The 19,769-nt window shown below is 64.6% G+C and overlaps 8 protein-coding genes across 8 annotated transcripts in view; 4 read left to right on the plus strand and 4 right to left on the minus strand.

Moving 5' to 3' along the window:
- Positions 1 to 1,605, minus strand: part of EMIHUDRAFT_195676 (hypothetical protein) — a gene marked incomplete at both ends in the record, with an annotated part of 3,272 nt that extends 1,667 nt beyond the window's left edge. The window contains 3 exons of the mRNA XM_005775470.1: positions 309 to 402; positions 544 to 678; positions 778 to 1,605. Coding sequence (XP_005775527.1) covers positions 309 to 402; positions 544 to 678; positions 778 to 1,605 — 1,057 coding nt within the window. The remainder of the gene's footprint in view (positions 1 to 308; positions 403 to 543; positions 679 to 777) is intronic.
- A 240-nt stretch (positions 1,606 to 1,845) lies between these two features.
- Positions 1,846 to 4,230, plus strand: EMIHUDRAFT_95678 (hypothetical protein; the record flags this gene model as incomplete). The annotated part of the gene is made up of 1 exon (XM_005775471.1): positions 1,846 to 4,230. One exon carries the CDS (start codon positions 1,846 to 1,848, stop codon positions 4,228 to 4,230), a length of 2,385 nt encoding a protein of 794 aa, XP_005775528.1.
- A 4,821-nt stretch (positions 4,231 to 9,051) lies between these two features.
- EMIHUDRAFT_195679 (hypothetical protein) lies at positions 9,052 to 9,665 on the minus strand (the record flags this gene model as incomplete). The annotated part of the gene is made up of 2 exons (XM_005775472.1): positions 9,052 to 9,270; positions 9,435 to 9,665. The coding sequence occupies 2 exons, from the start codon at positions 9,663 to 9,665 to the stop codon at positions 9,052 to 9,054; spliced, it is 450 nt and encodes a 149-aa protein (XP_005775529.1).
- Positions 9,666 to 9,953: 288 nt separating this feature from the next.
- Positions 9,954 to 11,356, minus strand: EMIHUDRAFT_432170 (hypothetical protein). The gene is made up of 4 exons (XM_005775473.1): positions 11,323 to 11,356; positions 11,016 to 11,237; positions 10,675 to 10,842; positions 9,954 to 10,355 (listed from the first exon to the last, which is right to left on the minus strand). The coding sequence occupies exons 2-4, from the start codon at positions 11,209 to 11,211 to the stop codon at positions 10,012 to 10,014; spliced, it is 708 nt and encodes a 235-aa protein (XP_005775530.1). The 5' UTR covers positions 11,212 to 11,237; positions 11,323 to 11,356; the 3' UTR covers positions 9,954 to 10,011.
- A 193-nt stretch (positions 11,357 to 11,549) lies between these two features.
- On the minus strand, positions 11,550 to 12,779 carry EMIHUDRAFT_195681 (hypothetical protein; the record flags this gene model as incomplete). The annotated part of the gene is made up of 2 exons (XM_005775474.1): positions 11,550 to 11,664; positions 11,914 to 12,779. 2 exons carry the CDS (start codon positions 12,777 to 12,779, stop codon positions 11,550 to 11,552), a joined length of 981 nt encoding a protein of 326 aa, XP_005775531.1.
- A 114-nt stretch (positions 12,780 to 12,893) lies between these two features.
- EMIHUDRAFT_195682 (hypothetical protein) lies at positions 12,894 to 13,670 on the plus strand (the record flags this gene model as incomplete). Its single annotated transcript, XM_005775475.1, has 4 exons — positions 12,894 to 13,022; positions 13,141 to 13,255; positions 13,317 to 13,512; positions 13,589 to 13,670. 4 exons carry the CDS (start codon positions 12,894 to 12,896, stop codon positions 13,668 to 13,670), a joined length of 522 nt encoding a protein of 173 aa, XP_005775532.1.
- Positions 13,671 to 14,270: 600 nt separating this feature from the next.
- Positions 14,271 to 15,359, plus strand: EMIHUDRAFT_195683 (hypothetical protein; the record flags this gene model as incomplete). The annotated part of the gene is made up of 1 exon (XM_005775476.1): positions 14,271 to 15,359. The coding sequence occupies one exon, from the start codon at positions 14,271 to 14,273 to the stop codon at positions 15,357 to 15,359; it is 1,089 nt and encodes a 362-aa protein (XP_005775533.1).
- A 1,186-nt stretch (positions 15,360 to 16,545) lies between these two features.
- On the plus strand, positions 16,546 to 17,757 carry EMIHUDRAFT_432172 (hypothetical protein; the record flags this gene model as incomplete). Its single annotated transcript, XM_005775477.1, has 2 exons — positions 16,546 to 17,233; positions 17,700 to 17,757. A coding segment is annotated over one exon (506 nt), but the record flags the coding sequence as incomplete, so codon positions are not given.
- Between the last annotated feature and the right edge of the window lie 2,012 nt (positions 17,758 to 19,769).

The following is a 19,769-nucleotide window of genomic DNA, read 5'->3' on the forward strand; positions in this document are numbered from 1 at the left end:
GGGGGATCTCAATGGGAGAGGAGTGACAGTGGGAAGGTGGGTGCTGCTACAGTGGAAGGAGGGGAGGGGGTGCTGCTTTGCCTGCAAGCCGGCCACGCTGGATCTCCCCATCTCTCTCCCCATCTCTCGCCATCTCTCCCCCGCCTGCAAGCCGGCCACGCTGGACGCGCTCGCCGAGCCGAGCCAGTCGCAAGCATCCTGCGACGCAAACCACTGGTGGGCCGCCGCGCCCCGCCGCACGCGGATCGGCCCTGCTCACGCTTGAGGTGTGTGAAGTGGACGCCGTTCACAGTCGCCGCCGCCGCCACTCGCGGCCCGGCCCTTGTTGGTCATCATCGCGAACTCGCTGGCGTCGACCCCGCTGCCGACGACCTCACTCAGACCGATGATCGGGTGGCCCGCCTGCGGCACCTGGGCACGGAAAGGTCCGGGAAAGGTCTCAAGCTCTGCGCGCGCGCGCACACACGAGGTGGTTGGGCGATGGCCTGGAAACCCATGCAGGCAGCAGCTGTCCCGGCAGTCTAGCGTGCACGTGTGACGCACCTCCGCGTCGGTCGTGAAGATCCGCACCGTGGCCGCGCAGCCGCCCGTCGGGCTGCGGACGAACGCCGACTCTGCAAACCCAATCTCCGCCGCAATCTGCTGCATCGCCTCCGTCGAGAGCGTGTCGTTGCGGTCCTAGAGGCGGAGTACAGGCCCATATCTCCCCGTATCTCCCCGTATCTCCCCGTATCTCCCCGTATCTCCCCATATCTCCCCAGATCTTGAGGCCTCGACGACGAGCAGCTGGTTGCCGCTCATGGGGCGGCCGGTGGTGAAGACGTCGAGGATGTGGAAGGGAAGGCCCTCGGGCGGTGAGGCGCGCGTCGCTGGTGAAGCTGCTGGTGGCGGTGAAGCTGCTGCTGGCGGTGAAGCACGCGTTGCCGGTGGCTCCAGCTCCGAGGCCGCCGGCTGAGCCGCCGGCGACGGAAAGTGGCCCTGCCAAACCGCCTTGCAAGCGGTTCGCTCGGCGACCGCGCGCGCGAGCGCCTCCACACGCGGCGCCCTCGTCGGCAGCCACTCGGCCCGGTACTCCTTGTCGCCGCTGGGCCAGCGGCTAATGACGGCGATGTACAGGTCGACGAGGCAGAAGCCACCGCTCAACAGCCATGGCGCGCCGGCGATCGCGCGCTCCACGAGGAGCCACCGATCGCGCCACTTGGCCTTTGCGAGCGCCCTCGTCGCATCGGCCGTGCCTGGCGATGCCTCGAAGCGCTCCGGGTAATCGATCACCTCGATCAGCGGGTAGATCTCCGACGAGATGAAGAGGAGCCACCGCAGCGCCTGGGCCCTCTCGGGCGTGCCGGCCGGTGGCAGTAGCGCCGCCTCTCGGTGGCGCTCATCGAGCGACAGCAAAATCGCGGCCGACTCGGTGAGCGTCTCGCCCTGCGGCGTCAGCAGCGCTGGCACCTTGCGCTGCGGGTTGATTGCCGAGAACCACTCTGACCGCTGCGCCGCGCCTTGTATGCTCGTGTCCTCGACGCGGAATGGCACGCCCGCCTCGGAGAGCGCCAGCTCGATCGCGAGTGAGCCGGACCCGCGACTGCCGTACAGGATGTAGCTCATTGCGGAACTCTGCGCTCGAAGCGAAAGTGGTTGCGGCCCCGCGCTCGTTGGGGGTAACTGAAAGAAATCGCGTTGGGGATTCGCGCCTTACTGTGCTCGAGTTGTTAGGGTGGAAGCAGAAAGAAAGAAAACCGAAAGAAATTTTTTGTTGCTTCGCGCCCCGGCCAACGTCCACCGGTTGCAATACGCGCAGCGCGTTCATCACCGAGAGAGTACACCGAAGCACCGCTCCCGCTGTCAATGGCGTACCCCGACGAGTGGGGCGCCGGCGGCGGCGACGGCGGCCCGGCCGAGTCGAAGCTCGTCCCGCTCTCGATGCAGAGCAACGAGGCGCTCCTCATCAAGACGCTGCTGGCGCGGAGCTGCCCGAGCGCAAGGCTGAGCCGCGTGCAGCGCGTGCAGAACAAGATGCTGTGGCGCGCGTACGCCAACTATCGCGACGACCAGCTCGTCCACACTTGTGCCGGCCGCGACGTCAACGAGATGCTCCTCTTCCACGGCACGGCGGAGCGGGCGGCGGAGGATGTGCTCGCGCATCAGAACGGGCTCGACCCGCGCTTCTCGAACGGCGGCTTTTACGGCCAGGGCATCTACCTCGCGGAGGACCCGTCGTACCCGATCGGCGGCCGGTACGCGCACCGCATCTCCGGCTCGGGCGGGAGCCGCGTGCAGCTGCTCATCGTGAAGGCTGCCCTCGGCTCGCAGCAGGAGATGGGGCAGCGCATCAGCGCGGAGACGAAGGCGATGCGGATGCCGGACGTGCGCGTCGAGGGCCCTCCCCGACTCCTCTACGACAGCGTGCGCGGCGGGCCGCACCGCCCCTTCGTCTCCGGCGGAGGCGAGAACGGGTGCGACGCCTCCTTCATACACGTGGTGTACGAGTCGCGCCAGATGTACCCGGCGTACGTGATCGAGGTCGAGATGGAGATGGGGGCCGAGGTGGTGGCGGCCGTGCAGAACAACTCGGCCGAGGGGAGTGCGAGCGCCGGCCCGGCACCCAAGCGGCAGCGCCACGCTGCGCCGAGCGGCGGCGGCGGCGGCGGCAGCGGCTCTGCTGCTCATGCCCCCGCCGCTGCGCCACCGAGCGACGCGGAGGTGCGGGCGATGGGCGTGGCGGCGGTGGCGGCGGCGCTGCGGGCGCACGGGTCGGTCAGTCGCGTCGCGCTTGCGGCTTGCGTGCGGTTGGGCCGTCTGTGCAAAGAGGCGCAGATCAGGCAAGCTGCGGCGGACGCGGGCGCGATCGAGGCGATCGTAGCGGCGCTGCAGGCGCACCCGCAGGTGGCGGACGTGCAGCAGTTTGGCTGCCGGGCGCTGGTCGACGTGTGTATCGGCACCGACGCCGCAGGGTTTGCACGCATCCAGCGCGCAGCAGACGCGGGCGGCATCGAGGCGATCGTGGCGGCGCTGCAGGCGCACCCGCAGGTGGCGGACGTGCAGGATTATGGCTGCTGCGCGCTGGTCAACGTGTGCGCCGGCACCGACGCCGCAGCGTTCGCACGCAAGCAGCGCGCAGCAGACGCGGGCGGCATCGATGCAATCGTGGCGGCGATGCAGGCGCAGCCGCAGGTGGCGGACGTGCAGCAGAGTGGCTGCATGGCGCTGGCCAACGTGTGCTACGGCACCGACGCCGCAGCGCTCGCACGTAAGCAGCGCGCAGCAAACGTGGGCGGCATCGAGGTGGTTGTGGCAGCGATGCAGGCTCACCCCTGGGTGGCGGACGTGCAAGAGTATGGCTGCTGCGCGCTGGGCTACGTGTGCTCCGGCAGCGACGCCGCAGCGCTCGCACGCAAGCAGCGCGCAGCACACGCGGGCATCATCGAGGTGGTTGTGGCGGCGATGCTGGCTCACCCGCAGGTGGCGGACGTGCAGGATTATGGCTGCCGGGCGATGGCCAGCGTGTGCGCCGGCTCTGACGCCGCATCGTTCACACGCATCCAGCGCGCAGCAGACGCGGGCGGCATCGAGGTGGCTGTGGCGGCGCTGCAGGCTCACCCGCGGGTGGCGAGCGTGCAGCAGAATGGCTGCTTGGCGATGGGCAACGTGTGCGCTGGCACCGACGCCGCATCGCTCGCACGCAAGCAGCGCGCAGCAGACGCGGGCGCGATCGAGGCGATCGTGGCGGCGGTGCAGGCTCACCCGCAGGTGGCGGACGTGCAGGACTTTGGCTGCTGGGCGTTGGGCAACGTGTGTTTCGGCACCGACGCCGCAGCGTTCGCACGCAAGCAGCGCGCAACAGACGCGGGCGCGATCGAGGCGGTTGTGGCAGCGATGCAGGCCCATCCGCGGGTGGCGGACGTGCAAGAGTTTGGCTGTTGTGTGGTGGGCCAAGTGTGCGCCGGCACCGACGCCGCAGCGCTCGCACGCAAGCAGCGCGCAGCAGACGCGGGCGGCATCGAGTTGTTTGTGGCGGCGATGCTGGCTCACCCGCAGGTGGCGGACGTGCAGGATTATGGCTGCCGGGCACTGGCCTACGTGTGCTTTGGCAGCGACGCCGCAGCGCGGGCGCGGAGGCAGCGAGCTAGGATTGCGGGCGCGACCGACGCGGTGAGGGCAGTTCTGCAGGCGCACCCGCACGACGCGAATGTCCAGCGGCGTGCACAGCGCTTGCGCGATCTGCTTGTCTGAGGTGGGGGGCGAGGGTGGCGTCTAATCAACGAGCAGCCGGCCGTGGGAGAAGGTCCGTCGACAGGTCTCCAATGACCATGCAGTCCGCGCCGTTGTCTGTGTCTCTCCTCTGCCGCGAGGAGACACAAGAGCCGTGCGACTCTACCGACCGGATAATCTGAGTTGTCTGTGCAGGCACACAGGCACACGAGTTACACAGCAGTTGCGAGACTGTGACTTGTGTGGTGTGTGGTATGTGTGGTGTGTGAGCTTGCGTGCTGTGCGACCTGTGATATCCGAAGAGCGAAGCTGCGTGCGTTGCTGTTGGGCCGTGTCTCATAAACGTGTGCGTGTGCAGTGGTGGCACCTGGTCGACGTACGACGAGGTGCCGCGTGCGCGACCACACAGCTCACAGGTGCCCAGGTGCAGGTCCGAGCAGGAGCACCGAGCGACCGAGGAGCGAGGTCGTCCTGTGTCGACGCTCGCGCGCGCGAGAGCGGCCGCGGATAAACGCGGCTAGCCGCTAGCGCCAGGCGAACTGCGTGTCGTTTACCTTTTACATTAACTCCGCTTTATCCTTTAAACACGACAATTCTCTCTCACGATGCCAATCATCCGGCCCGCTGGGTGCGCTTCTTAGCTCCCCGGCCCTGGATGTGCGGTTGATGACTGCACTCCTCAAGTGCTCCAAAAGTGCTCTCAGTCAGCAGACAGGCTCGACACATTTTACAATCCTCTCTCGCACAACACTGGGTCGAGAGAGATCGCCAGTGGAATAGGGAGTCCACCGTGCTGCGAGCCTGTCGCTGTCCCTTGTCAGGAGCAGGAGAACTAGGAGAGCGCAACCAGTCGAGGAGGCCCGCGCCTGCCCCCGTGCCGCCGGGTGCAACCTGTCCTATACGAGAGAGGAATCCCTGGGACCCTGTCGTGTGGGTGAACCCTGCCCAGCCCCCCTCCGTGTCGCGATGCGCTCCCCGCTCCCCTTCCCCTGTGTCCCCGGGTGCACCCGAGCCCACCCGAGAGGTGTCCCCAAGGGTCTGGGGCCGTTTTGCTAAAAATCGAGCAAAGTCAGCTCCGCCTGTCTTGCCCCGCAACTCATGGACCCTCGATGCCTCAGTCCACGTCATCCATCCGTCGCCCTTCTCGTTTGTCACGTCGCTCCACCATACCAATCCGACCTCCGCGAGCCTCTTCTTGTATGTGCACCGTCGGGCGCCTCGCCTCCACATGGTCATGCTGTCTTCCCATAGTCGTGGGCCCCGCACTGTTTCCTGTTGGCCAGTCATCTCCCACAGGTCATCATCGAGGCCGTCTTTCATCTGCATCGACGTCCTCATGCCTCGTAGTCCTGCCCGATTCCGCTGTAGGTAGTATGCCTCCATCAGGTTTCCTTCATTTAGTTGCTCGTCGGGTATGAATGTCGTGTCCCATTCGAGTGGGTGTTTGCCGCGGCACCCCAGTCTCCATGCCGTCCTCGCCAGCGCATATCTCGCGACCATCCCCGCGGGTCGTCCCTCTGGTGCCGAGAGCATGTTGTCGATCGTGCTCATACATCCAGCTCGCCGTGGCTACCTGATACGTGTGCATGCTCCCTTCACCACCATCTTCCTCCGCCGCGTATAGGTGTGCCTTCGGGTATGCTGTTCCTGCTCCCTGTCGCTCTATCGCGTCTCGCCTCGCAACTTCGATGGCGTCGCAGTCCTCCATCGTCATGACGGTCCCTCTTGCAGCCGCTCCGACCACCCCTTCCATCGTGAGCGGTTACGGGTGCGGACGAGCGAATGAGAGGTCCCTTTCAGTGAGAGATAGGCAGCCCTAGTCTCTAATAACACATCTTCCACAGATAACGACCTCTCATTCGCTCGTCCGCGCCCGCCACTGCTAGTCGGGGCACTCCCGGCGTGCGGCCCGGTCCCGGTCGTCACTCCGGTTGCTCGTGTTCACACCGTCAGAACTCAGCTCCGCAAGGATTCAGTGTCTGAGAGTTGGGCATGTTACACAACTTTTGTAGTAGCGCACAATGGCACCCTTGCATCAAGTGCATCACTTCATTAATACGCCGTAATACCGACCCCCGTTTTCGGCCGCCGCGGCCGGAGAGCACCCCCGTCGCCCCCGGGGCCCGTCGACACCTCCCAGGTGCCGCCCTCGCCGCCTCCCTCGCCACCGCCACCCACCGACCCACCGCCGCCACCGCCGCTACCGCCGCCACCTCCACCGCCGGCGCCACCGCCGCCACCGCCGCCACCGCCGCCATCGCCGCCACCGCCGCCACCGCCACCAATCAATGAGTCCCTCATACAATGCTGTCAGGTCCTTGACGGCTCCGTGCAGCTCACCTGACCCGCCTCCTCGGCCGCCTTCGCCTGCCTTCGCCCGCACTTGTCCAGCGTCCACCCATACCGCGTTGGTGTCCAGTCCGACGCGAGCCTGACTGTTCTTCGCCTTCCTACATACATTCAACAACAACATGTACATGTACATGTCCCTGCTGTGCTGTTGCTGCGGCGGCGGCGGTGGTTTCCTTCTGCTTCGGCTGCGGTTCCGGCAGAGGGAATGGGTGTGTACTTTCGGTGGCCGCGAAGGGACGCGCTGCCAGTGGGGCCCTGAGCCCCCGCCCGCACCCTGCACCCACCGCACTGGTCCCATGTTCTCCTTCTCGCGGACAGGCACGACGAGATATACGTCGCGTCGCCGTCGCCGGTCTGGACGGTGGTCGGTGCGCGTGTCTCCCCGCGCGTACACGCCACTCCGCATCGTTGTGCATACTGACGCCTCCTCCACCGAAAGTATCTCGTGTTTTTTTGTATTTTGACAGTTATCATTTTGAGGTCGAAAGGATCGCGCCGACTCGGGCAGCGCTCTAGACGCCTCAGACTCAATAGATTCAAGGTACTCAAACCTTGGCAGGGCGCCCACCGCGCCCGCTCTGCTCCTCGACCTTCTTGGGCAGCAGCTGGTTCGACAGGTCCTCTCCGTGGCCTAGGCAGCCACTCTCGCCCTTGCCCCAAGTGAAGACAGCGCCGTCTGCGGTGAGGGCAATGCTGTGGTGGGCTCCAGCCGACACAGCGACGCCGCGCTCTTCCCCCAACGCCTCGACCTTCTTGGGCAGCAGCTGCTCCTGCCCGTCGCCGTGGCCCAGCTGGCCCTCGACCCCGCGGCCCGAGCTCCAGACGGTGCCGTCGGCGGTGACGGCGAGGCTGCAGTAGTCTGCTGCCGACACGGCGACGACGCGGTAGCCAGCCAAGCCCTCGATCTTCTTGGGCAGCCACTGCTGGTTCTGCTCGTCGCCGTGGCCCAGCTGTCCACATCCAGAGCCCCAGCTCCAGACAGCGCCGTCGGCGGAGAGAGCAAGGCTATGGAACCATCCAGCCGCGACAGCGAGGACGCGCTGGCCAGCCAAGGCCTCGATCTTCTTTGGCAGCAGCTGGCACGGAGCGGCGTGGCACGGGCCGTGGCCCAGCTGGGCGTAGCCTCCATCGCCCCAGCTCCAGACAGCGCCGTCGGCGGTGATGGCGATGCTGTGCGTGATCCCAGCCGACACAGCGACGACGCGCTGGCCAGCAAAGGCCTCGATCTCCTTCGGCAGCAGCTGGTTCTGCCGGTCGCCGTGGCCCAACTGGCCTTGCCCTCCACAGCCCCAGCTCCAGACGGCGCCGTCGGCGGTGAGGGCGAGGTTGTGCCCGCCTCCAGCCGACACAGCGACGACACGCTGGTCAGCCAACGCCGCCACCTTCTTCGGCAGCAGCTGGCTCTGCCCGTCGCCGTGGCCCAAGCGACCAAAGGCTCCACAGCCCCAGCTCCAAACAGCGCCGTCAGCGGTTAGGGAGAGGCTGTGCGTGCCTCCCGCCGCCACGCTCACGGTGCACGCACCCAGCATCGACGGGAGGCGGGTCGGCGTGTTGAGCCGCAGCACGCCCTCGCCGTGCCCGAGCAGTCCTGGCGTCCAGCTCGCAGCCGATCCGCACGACGAGAGCCGCCCCTCGCCGTCAATGAAGAGGCTGTGAAGTTCGCCTGCCGCCACCCTCGCCGGCGGGTTGGACTCGCGCAGCAGCGCCGAGTAGCACAGCCACCGCACGGCGCAGCTCTCGCCCTCTGGCTGCGCCGGCAGCTCGAAGCCGCGCTCTTGCGCCCACAAGCGGATGCCCTCCTTCGCAAGCGAGGCGAAGAAGAGGAGGGAGACGGCCGCGACGCGAGCGATGTCGGCGGGGTCGCAGCGAGAGACGACGCGCACGAGGATGTCCGTGGGGAGGTCGAGGAGGGGGCAGTGCGCGGCGGCGGCGGCGGAGGCGAGGCGGCGCGAGCGGCGCCGTGGGGCAGTCATCGCGAGAAAAAGAATTTCCGCCCTCGAGAAGAGAGTGGGACGACCGCGAGGTGGCATGAAGGTTGCAGCGAGAAGCGGCGAGAGACTGCGAAGAGAGATAGGAAGAGGCAGACTCCCTAGGGTGGGCGACGGCTAGCGCACCACACCCCTCTCCTTAAAATCCCTGTGTGGTGGCGGCGTGCCGTCCTCCCATCCCTCCCTTGAGCACCGGCCCGGTGCGGCGTGGGTAGAGGTAAGGTAAGTAAGGTAAGGTACACTTCTCCACACACACGAGGTGGTGGGGCAAGGGGGGGCAACCCTCGCATCTCCACGTCTAACGACAGGAGCCCCACGGCATTTAAAGTGCAAGGCCCGGTGCGCGTGGGTGAGCGGTGTGTGTGTGTGTGTGTGTGTGTGTGTGTGTGTGTGTGTGTGTGTGTGTGTGTGTGTGTGTGTGTGTGTGTGTGTGTGTGTGTGTGTGTGTGTGTGTGTGTGTGTGTGTGTGTGTGTGTGTGTGTGTGTGTGTGTGTGTGTCACGTCACTGCATCCTCTCTGCCGGTTCCTCCCGTCGCCTCTTCTTTGTTCGAATGTTTTTCAATCCATCCTCCACGAAGCCCTCCCATGTAGCTAGCGTTCTTTGCGAATGTCTCGAGATGGTCAGCAGGCGCTGTCTGCTCGCGGCCTGTGCGGGCCGCTCGTCCTCCTCGCCCTTCTTTGGGTAGAGGGTATACGGCTCTAGTAGAGGGCCCACAGCGTCCTAATCTAAAATCTGAGGATTCAGGATTGAGGCATCGCTTTAGTGAGGCCAAAGTGAGTTTATGGATGGGTGAGAACGATGCGCGACACGGGGAGGCACGCGGACCGAATCGTCGGCGACTATGCTGCACGCCGTTTCAGAATTTTTCTCAGCGTGAGCGAGACGTGGAAGAGTGCCACCGTCGGGTAGGACGGGTCGGCCCGGAGCAGCGGAGTAGCCGTCGTGGTCGCGGCGAGCAGCGCCGGCCACTCCGGCGCCGCGTCGGCAACATGGGAGCATGTCCACCGCCACTTCGCGGTCGCAGCGCTGTTGTCGCCCAAAACGCCGCTATGTACCTTTTCGGGCAAACCATCGAGCTGTATGTCGATTTCGACTTGACGGCGGCATGGAGGCATGATGCCTCCATGCCGCCGTCAAGTTGGAGCCAGTCTGCGGCGACCACAGCGCTCAGAAAGGTACATAGCGAGCTTTTCAGAGTCAAGCGATTGCGCGAAATCCCACACTGGTGGATTTTGGGGCGCTGTGGGCCCCCTAGCTCTAGCAAATACAGCCCCAGCTCGGCCCCCCAGCGCCAGGCGAACTGCGTGTTTACATTTTACATTAACTCCGCTCTATCCACGTGCACTCCCCTCCCCGCCCCATCCGCCGGCGCGCGCCGCATCTCGCCATCCATCTCTCTCCTTGCTACAGAAGCTACAGTGGACCGCTCGCGGTGCGCGCGCGGGCGGCAAGCCGCCCGCGTCACGGGCCGCGGAAGCGGCCGCCCTCGCCGCCCGCCATCTCGGAGAGCCGCAGCCGCACTGCCCTAACCGGCGGCGGGGGCTCCTCCTCCCACGGCCGCTTCCCCTTCTCGCTCACGTCGCGCGCCGGCGGCGGCCAGAGGCGGCTGTCGGGGGGAGGCAGCCAGGGCGCCTTGCCCTTGCCGCCCACCGCGGCGCCGAGGCGGTCGTCGCCCAGCTTGAGCTTTTTATGCGCAGGCCCGAACCCGAGCGCCGCGTGCTGCCGCTCCCCCAGCCCCGCGTGTCTCTCCGCCCCTCCTCCACCCCAGAGGTGGTTTTCCAGCTCGCTCGAGCGGCGTCTCAAGCCTGCCGAAGAGCGGCGGGAGCAGGGCGGTGAGGCGGCACGGCGGCGCGAGAGGGCGGCGAGGGGGGGGGGGGGGGGGATCGGCCTTCCGCGCGCGCGGGCGGCGGCGCGTGCGTCTCCGCGTGTGAGACCGGGGCTGTGTTGGTCGCAGAGCAAGGGGATGAGAGGGGAGAGGAGCGCGGCAGCGAGGACAGAGGTGGCAGCGGGGGAGAGAGGGTGGCAGGGAGGCGGCGCGGAGGGTCGCAAGGGCGGCGGCGCGGGAGAAGAGGGGCTAGGAAGCGGGGAGAAGAGAGCTACGGTGGCGGGCAGTGCTCTGCGCACCGCTCCCTGCGCGGAGCCGGTGGTCGAGCTTGGAGATGACGTCGGCGGTAGTGTGGCCCTGCGAGCGCAGGTGCGAGATCTCCTGCTTGAGCAGCAGCGTCCGCGTCGCCTGCGCCGAGTTGAAGCCCGTCGCAGCCACAATATGCTCGAGCTCGGTCACGGTAGCGTCTGCGGTGGGGGACGCGCGGCAGCGAGGTGAGGTTGGGCGTCGCGGCGGCGGTGGGGGCGGGAGCGGGAGCATGGGAGCGGGGACGGCTCGCGGGGGCGAGCGCGCTGCGGGGCGGGGCGAAACTAGCTCGCGCGAAGGCGGCAATGTCTTGGCTGGGACGGATGGGGCGCGCCTGAGCTGCACGACGGCGCGGAGCCGTGCCGGTGCTGGACGAGCTGGTCGAGGAGCTGGAGCGATGCTCGCGGGGCCTCGACGCCGCCGGCCACCAGAAGCTTCCTCTGCTGCCTCGCGGTCGCCCGGAACCGCTCCTTTGCGCGCCTTATCGCGGCCCGGTCCTGCTGCTTCTCTGACGGCTCTCCTCTGCCCATAACGCGCGGCGCCTCGGCGTGCACGCCTGCGAAAGAGGCGGCGAGCGAGGGCGGTGTGAGTGGCGCGAGGGCAGCGCGCGCGAGGGAGGGCCGTGGCGCGCAGGGAGCAACCTCGCACAAACTCAGCGTAAGTCCCAGAGGCCGGCTAGCTTCGGCGTTGGTGAATAAAGAAAACATGGCGACGCCTCAAATGCGCGGGGTTGCGGCGCGATGCGGTTCGCCGTGCTCTGAGACTTGGAGAAGAAAACACGCTCTTGCATCGCTGGAGCACCCTGAAGCGCGCCCATCCAGAGCCCTTGAGTCGCGGCCCGCCTCTCTCCAGACACCTCTGCGCGCCCCTAGGCCTCCGAAGTTATGGCGCCGACGCTCGCACCGCCAATCAAGGCCGTCCGGCTGGTCACGCCGTACCCGCGGCCAAAGGCGGGGGACACCGACGTGCCCCTCTCCGACGTCCTCAAGCCGGGCAAGCCGGCGGTCCTCCACCTCTTCACCGGGTGAGGTGGGTGCTGGCCGTGCGCCGAGGCCATGTAGCAAATCTGATGCGCTATGTATAGCACGATTCAAAAAACACTTTACAAGTACAAGAGAGCAGAGAGCGGACAGAGAAAAAAGAGTAACACCAATGCGTCCAAAAACCTAAGAGCTTGAGCCGTTCAAGCAGGTGTATATGTGTCTGTTGCGCGCGCGAAAACGGAATCGTACGTTGCGTAGATGCGCGTGTCGTTGCCCGACGCGACATGTTCGAGGAAACGGGCGTACCCACGCATGTCGACCGTGCCAAAAATCGGGAAGGACGGCGGCTCATATTCGGCATAGCCGAGCCAACGGACGCCGGTCTTTGCGCCGCAGAGCTGCTTGTACCGATAAAAATCGGCGGCGCCGCGTTCATTTCGATAGGTTGCATGCAACTCGATCACCGTCGCGTCGTCTTGTAGGTACAGGCAGTTGGCCAACGACGCGCCATAGGCGGAGACCAGAATCTGCGTGTGCTGCAGCAACTTGAGCTGATCGAGAAAGAGCATCGAGGGGAAGATAACAGGCACAAACGTCAGTCGCGGAAAGGCGCGAGCGAACGCGCTCTTCGTCGCGTTCATGACCGCTTCCTCGTTTGTGAGCCGACGGGATGTCGTGCAATCGCACCGTTGATTGAGCTCTCTTCGGGCTACGCGGAAACGGTCCGAGCACACGCAGTCCGTCGAACCGCGTCGCACAAACGTCACAAATCGATTTGAACTTTGTACAGGCAGATTGCGATAGGTTGCCTCTCGAAACTGCTTGCGGAAGGCACGATCAAAGTTGTAGGTTGTGTCTCGCATTGGCACGTCGAGCACGTGGGTGATGCCGTGCGTCCTCGCGCGTGCAAGCACCTCGTCGAAGGTGCCGTTCAAGGCGCTGAGCCACAACCAGTGCCGTGCCACGACCTTCCGAGAGCCCACAGCAATTGCGAATTCGCGCAGGATCGGGAACGTCTGCTTCATCCGCGGCAGGTATATTGCTTTTGGCACCACGACGGAAAACTCGATGGAACGCACCCAGTGAAAAACAGGGAACATGACGCAGTCAAACATATGGGCATAACTCGATGTGCATTCTTTGGACGGCTCATCGCCGCCCCAATTAAGACGCACTGCCACCAATTGACGCGTTGAATTGATGGCGCCCGTCGGCACCAAGTTCTTCATATGCCGCTCGCCACTGTGCACGCGATAAAACTGTGCTGGAATACCGAGGAACGGTTCACTCTACGATGCCCGTTCTGCGGTGAGCCAACGTCGCCAAGGATGTGCAGCCCGATGTGCATCGCCAAGATCGTAACTCGCCGCTCTGGCTGCAGTTCGCGTTGGTCGTTCGTCGGGAAGTCGAAGGCACAAAGTAGGGCCGGGGGGGGGGGGGAAAGAATTACCCTCCGGCCTCAAGCGCCTCTCCGAGGTGCAGCTGGAGCGGGGCGAGGCGGCCGAGGCAGCGGCGACTCTAGCGGCCGCCGCCGAGGCGGCACGCGACGCCGGCGCCTTCAAGCTGGGGATGAAGTGGGACATGGAGGCCGGTCGGCGTCACAAGAGGCGACGGCAGCGTTGCGGGGGTCAGCCTGATCGTAACCTTGCCAGGGGCGGAGCGACAGCCGTCCCACTTGGACGCGAACGTCGAAGACGTCTACTCCGTGATCGTGCCCCTCAGCCAGAGGCGGCTTCACGTCGTATCGCGGCAAGAACCGATCGTGCTCGGGCCGGGCGACGCCCTCGTCTTCAAAGCGAACGAGCTGTGCCATGGCGGCGACGGCCTCGGACAGGGCGAAGACATGAGGTGCGCGCTCTTCTTCTACGTGGGACACGGCGTGACGGAGGACGTCGTCGACCAAAGCTTCGAGTGCGAGTGGAAGGCCCCCCGGGCCGCTGCGGGTTTGGGAGTTATGCTTAGGCACAGCTTCGGCGATGGCAGCCCCTCTCTGGGGTGTTGCATAGGCGGGGAGTCTCCCCCGCTGGTCTCCTCCTTCCCATTTTTTCTTTTCTTTTGAGAGCAGGACGCCGGGTTTGTCTTGTATGTGCATGTCGGGCCTGGGTGTGTGTGAGGGGCAGAGGGGCGGGAGCGTGCAGGGCAGAGGCCCAACGTCGGGCGGCTTGTCGGGGTCAGGAGCATTCGAGGGGGGAACGAGGAGGGGAGAATGGGCGGTCGGCGTCGGGGTAGCAGGCTGCAGGGCGTACGGGGTAGCCGTCACTTTCCTGCCTCACAAGGGCGGGGCTGTCCCGGAAAGTGAGAAACGCCGGGCAGCGTGGCGCATTACTGAACCCTCCCATACGTGCTTGTGCTTCCCCCTTCGCTGTCCCATCTCCTCATCTCTTTCCCGCCTGGGCGGGGCGGTGGGCGGGCGCGCGGTGCGGCGCGGCGTGTGTGTGTGTGCGACTGCAACGAAGGACCGCTCGCAGAGGACCATTGGGTTTGTACTATTAACAACGAAGGCGCTCTCAAAAAAAAAATATTAGAAAAAATAACCGCGAACGTGTTACGAGTAGCCGCGGTCGAGAGAGACGCGTGGTGCTCAAGCTGCCGCGCCGCCGACCCACATGAATCATGCCGAGCGCTTGCCTACGAGGCAGCTCGCTGTGGGAATAGAGGCCGGTGACCCCGCGTCCGTGCGGCAGCTCGTCACGCGGCTGGTCTGGCTCGAAGATGCGGTGCAATCTCTGCAGAACGAGCTTGCAGAATTGCGTGCGTCGCAGCCCAAAGTGACTTGCTCTGGCAGCCCAGACGCTGCTGACGACAAGTGCAACGAGATGAAGGCGGCTGGCGAGGCGTGCGCCGTCGCAAAGCGTGCCGGTTGTGGCCTCACGTCAATTCGGAAGGCAGGATACACAGCAACCGAGGCGCGCGCGGCGGGGTTCACCCTTGCAGAAATGGAGGATGCGGGCTACGTTGAGGGCCTTATGGCAGCGGGATACACAGCACAGGAGGCGAAAGAGGCTGGGTATTCGAGCAGCGAGGCGAAGATTGCTGGCTTTGTCAACGGGTTGCAGCAGGCTGGGTATCAGCTGCCCGACGTCAAGGCGGCGGGCTACACGCTGGAGGAGATCAGGACGGCGGGCTACTCGTGCGGCGACGCCAAAGAAGTGGGCTACCCTCTGGAGGAGATCAAGGCGGCGGGCTACGTGGGGGGGCTCAAGGCGGCGGGCTACGCTGTGAACGACGCCAAAGAAGTTGGCTATACTCTAGAGGAGATCAGGACGGCTGGCTTCGTGGAGGGGCTCAAGGCGGCGGGCTACTCTGCGAGCGACGCCAAAGAAGCTGGCTATACGCTGAAGGAGATCAGGATGGCTGGCTACTCGTGCAGCGATGCCAAAGAACTTGGCCACACTCTGCAGGAGATCAAGCAGGCGGGCTACGTCAAGGGACTGAAGCAGGCGGGCCTAACGTGCGCCGAGGCGAAGCAGGCGGGCTACACGTGCGCCGAGGCGAAGCAGGCGGGCTACACGTGCGCCGAGGCGAAGCAGGCGGGCTACATGCCACTCGACTGCAAGCGGGCGGGCTTCTCCTTCAAGGATGCGTGTGCTGCTGGGCTCCGCTGGTCGTATATGGACAATGAAGATAAATGGAACAGCTTTGTGAACGGTTTGGAAGCCATGCCAGTCGACTGGGAAGGAAACAGAGTGTGGTAGAGGAGGCAGCAAGTGTGACGATCACGCCACACTGACGTTCTTGGTGTGCGTGGCCAGGACTGTCATGCGGTAGCAACAAGTATGAAGTAACCCAGAAAGACCGCCGCACACGCTCGACACTATTAGTTATCGCCGCACGTTGCGGATTGTGAGACTAAGCCCTCTACGACTCGACAAAGTGGCGCTGCAGCTGAGGGAGATCAGCAGCTTGTGAACAGTTTGATATCGTTGTGTGTGTGCGCACTCGGAGCGGGCCCCGAAGTCTGCAGACTTGACATATTTATATTGGCTATGTACTGTGTATCACGGTGAGGACCTCTGGTGAGGACCTCCCGTGAGGACCTCTCGCGAGCGTCTTTGGGTGCTTGGGTGGGGACGACGAGGAATGGGCGTGCGAGGACAACCCTGCTTGGGCGCGCCGCTCACTCGCCTTGGGGCAGCCATCATGGGCCGCTGAGCGCCTAACTCTCCGTCAGCCATAGCATTAGTGGGGTAGATTGTGTGCAGCCAAAGCCGGTAGCCGTTGATGGAATGGTTGACATACCACAAATAGCAATGGGTGGTTTGTGCGATACAATCACGAGCAATTGTTTTCTTTTTTAGCGTTCAGCTTCGCTGCAACTTCACGTCGGCGACGTGGTTTTTCTTTTTTCAGTTCGCTGCCACTTCCAGGTCGACGGCTGGCTCGCTTGGTCGACCGCTCCGACTGGCTCCGACGAATTTAGCCGCTCCACACGCTTTTGCGCTGCCGGCGAGGCATCCTGCACCAAGCGATGATCACGATCAAGGCCGTGGTGCCGCCCGCACGCAATGCCATGCTGTGCGCCTGCGCCACCGGGCATCCCTCTCCGTCGCTGCGCAATGGAGTCGGAACATGAGCGGTGGTAGCTTCGCCGCCGGACGCTGAGTCCACTCAGGCGCCAGACGACTCTTCCAGCGGTAGCCCAACCGGCAGCGTGAAGCGGGAGACAGCGCGCGCGAGGGAGGGCCGTGGCGCGCAGGGAGCAACCTCGCACAAACTCAGCGTAAGTCCCAGAGGCCGGCTAGCTTCGGCGTTGGTGAATAAAGAAAACATGGCGCGCCCTCAAATGCGCGGGGTTGCGGCGCGATGCGGTTCGCCGTGCTCTGAGACTTGGAGAAGAAAACACGCTCTTGCATCGCTGGAGCACCCTGAAGCGCGCCCATCCAGAGCCCTTGAGTCGCGGCCCGCCTCTCTCCAGACACCTCTGCGCGCCCCTACCTCCGAAGTTATGGCGCCGACGCTCGCACCGCCAATCAAGGCCGTCCGGCTGGTCACGCCGTACCCGCGGCCAAAGGCGGGGGACACCGACGTGCCCCTCTCCGACGTCCTCAAGCCGGGCAAGCCGGCGGTCCTCCACCTCTTCACCGGGTGAGGCGGGTGCTGGCCGTGCGCCGAGGCCATGGACCGCTGGGCGGTCAAGTACGGCGACGACGCGACCTTCGTCTGCGTCGGCTGCGCGGGCCCCGAGCTGGCAGAGACCTTTGGCTCGCGGCTGCGGCTCAAGCACTGCGTCAACTCGTACGTCAGCCGGAACAACATGCCGCGCTGGGGCCAGCTGGGGTGCAACGGCTTCATCGTGCTCGACGGCAGCCACTCGGTCACGTGCAAGGCCACCGCCCCCTTCCTCGAGGTGGGCGAGACGGCCTTCCAGCACGTCGAGGCGCTGCTGAACGCGATGCTCGACACGCCCCCCGCGCCCGACGGCAGCGGCCCGCCCGTCGGTGACGCGGAGGAGCGCGAGGCGCTCTGCTCGAGCAGCGACAGCTGACACAAGCCGGCCGATCGCCGCGCCAAGGCCCAAAAGGCCGACGACGCGCCGGTCGCCACTGTCTCGCCGGCCGCGTCGGTCAAGGTAGGCTACCCCTCACCCTAACCCTAACCCTAACCCTAACCCTAACCCTGGTCTCGCCGGCCGCGTCGGTCAAGGTAGGCTACCCCTAACCCTAACCCTAACCCTAACCCTAACCCTAACCCTAACCCTGGTCTCGCCGGCCGCGTCGGTCAAGGTGCGTGCATCGCGCCCCTTGCGGGGAGGGGGGGGGGGGGGCGGAAAAGAGGACCCTCTTAGCGCCATCGCCATGGCGCTGCAAGCAGCGCCGGGCAACGACGACTGACCGCCTCCCGGTCCCCCTCGGCACACCTCCGCTGCTCAACGTTTGACGACTCGAACCCGTGAAGCTCAAGCAACAGCAAACAACCTTCCTACCGTGAAGCTCAAGCAACAGCAAACAACCTTCCTACCTTGAAGCTCAAGCAACAGCAAACAGCCTTCCTACCTTGAAGTTCACAGCTGAGCTTCCCCCCCCCCGGGCACACAGGTTGCGGCGCTGGACGCCGAGCACGAGCGCTGCGAGGCCGCGCTCAACGCACTGGCCGAGAAGCGCGACGCCGCCTCGCTCGCCGCCGTCCTCTCCGAGTACGAGTCGCACTTTGCGCACGAGGAGGCGCGAGATATGGCGAGATATGGCGAGATGTGAGGGAGATATGGCGAGATGTGGCGAGATGTGAGGGAGATATGGCGAGATGTGAGGGAGATATGGCGAGCCCTCACACACACGCACACACACACACACACACACACACACACGCACACACACACACACACACACACACACACACACACGAGGAGGCGCGCTCTCTGGAAGTGTCGGGGAAGTGTCGGGGAAGTGTCGGGGAAGTGTCGGGGAAGTGTCGGGGAAGTGTCTAGGGAGGAGAGGCGAGAGGCGAGTGCCCCTCTCTCTCTCGCGCGCGGCCTCTCCCCTCTCCCCCCTCTCCCCCCTCTCGCCCCTCTCGCCTCTCGCCTCTCGCCTCTCTACTCGAGGGGCACGTCTACCCGGACGTGTCTCGGAAGTGTCTCGGAAGTGTCGGGGAAGTGTCTAGGCGCTGCTCGACGAGCACGTCTACTCGGACGGCGGCGGAGACTTCTCCCTCGACGCGTCGGCAAATTCCTAGACACTTCCTAGACACTTCCTAGACACTTCCTAGACACTTCCTAGACACTTCCTAGACACTTCCTAGACACTTCCTAGACACTTCCCAGACACTTCCTAGACACTTCCTAGACACTTCCTAGACACTTCCTAGACACTTCCTAGACACCTCCTAGACACTTCCTAGACACCTCCTAGACACTTCCTAGACACCTCCTAGACACTTCCTAGACACTTCCTAGACACTTCCTAGACACCTCCTAGACACCTCCTAGACACCTCCTAGACACTTCCTAGACACCTCCTAGACACCTCCTAGACACCTCCTAGACACCTCCTAGACACCTCCTAGACACCTCCTAGACACTTCCTAGACACTTCCTAGACACTTCCTAGACACCTCCTAGACACTTCCTAGACACCTCCTAGACACTTCCTAGACACCTCCTAGACACCTCCTAGACACTTCCTAGACACCTCCTAGACACTTCCTAGACACCTCCTAGACACCTCCTAGACACCTCCTAGACACTTCCTAGACACTTCCTAGACACTTCCTAGACACTTCCTAGACACTTCCTAGACACTTCCTAGACACTTCCTAGACACTTCCTAGACACTTCCTAGACACCTCCTAGACACCTCCTAGACACTTCCTAGACACCTCCTAGACACTTCCTAGACACCTCCTAGACACCTCCTAGACACTTCCTAGACACTTCCTAGACTTCTCCCTCGACGCGTCGGCGCGCCGCTCCCACTTTGCTGACCACGTCTACCCGGAGCTTTCTAGGAACCTTCTAGGAACCTTCCTAGGCGCGCCGCTCCCACTTTGCCGACCACGCGCGCATGCTGCGAGAGCTGCGCGAGGCGGGGCAACCTAGACGGACGTCTTTCTTGGACTCCAACTAGCGCTCGAGAGGACACGTAGCCCGCTGTCTTCACTGTGTCCTCCTCTCCGTTGTCCTCACGCGGTGCTCTGAAGACGCTGCACAAAGACCCGTCCTCCCGCCCCGAGGCTGGTGTATTCGGCCCACGCAGGGCAGGGCGGAGGCGCACCGCAACTTGCTCCTCCTAGGAACCTTCCAGGAACCTTCTAGGAACCTTCTAGGCGGGGCAGAAGCTCGACCGCAACTTGCTCCTCCCGTCTGCTGTGGTCGACAAGGCGCTCCGTGCCTTTGAGGCGCATGCGGAGAGGTGCGATGAGGAGCCGAGAGGAGCCGAGAGGGGCCGAGAGGAGCCGAGAGGGGCCGAGAGGGGCCGAGAGGAGCAGAGAGGAGCAGAGAGGAGCCGAGAGGAGCCGAGAGGAGCCGAGAGGAGCCGAGAGGAGCCGAGAGGAGCCAAGGTCGCGCGCCGCTGAGCGCATGCGGAGCGGTGCGATGCAGCTGCGCTCCGTCCGCGCCCCCCCCTCACCCCGCCCCTCGCCCTCCCCCTGCCGACACTGCCGACACACCACGA

This window comes from Emiliania huxleyi (assembly GCF_000372725.1).
Source record: "Emiliania huxleyi CCMP1516 unplaced genomic scaffold EMIHUscaffold_3, whole genome shotgun sequence".
Lineage (NCBI taxonomy): Eukaryota > Haptophyta > Isochrysidales > Noelaerhabdaceae > Emiliania > Emiliania huxleyi.

Bases quoted from the DNA above. Each gene is read 5' to 3' on its own strand.
- EMIHUDRAFT_432170 (XM_005775473.1), bottom strand. From the start codon at position 11,211: ATGGGCAGAGGAGAGCCGTCAGAGAAGCAGCAGGACCGGGCCGCGATA. The intron at 10,843-11,015 runs GCGCGCCCCATC...CCCCCACCGCAG, and splicing joins CGCGCCGTCGTGCAGCTCAG to ACGCTACCGTGACCGAGCTC. The intron at 10,356-10,674 runs GTGCGCAGAGCA...GCTCTTCGGCAG, and splicing joins CCGGCTCCGCGCAGGGAGCG to GCTTGAGACGCCGCTCGAGC.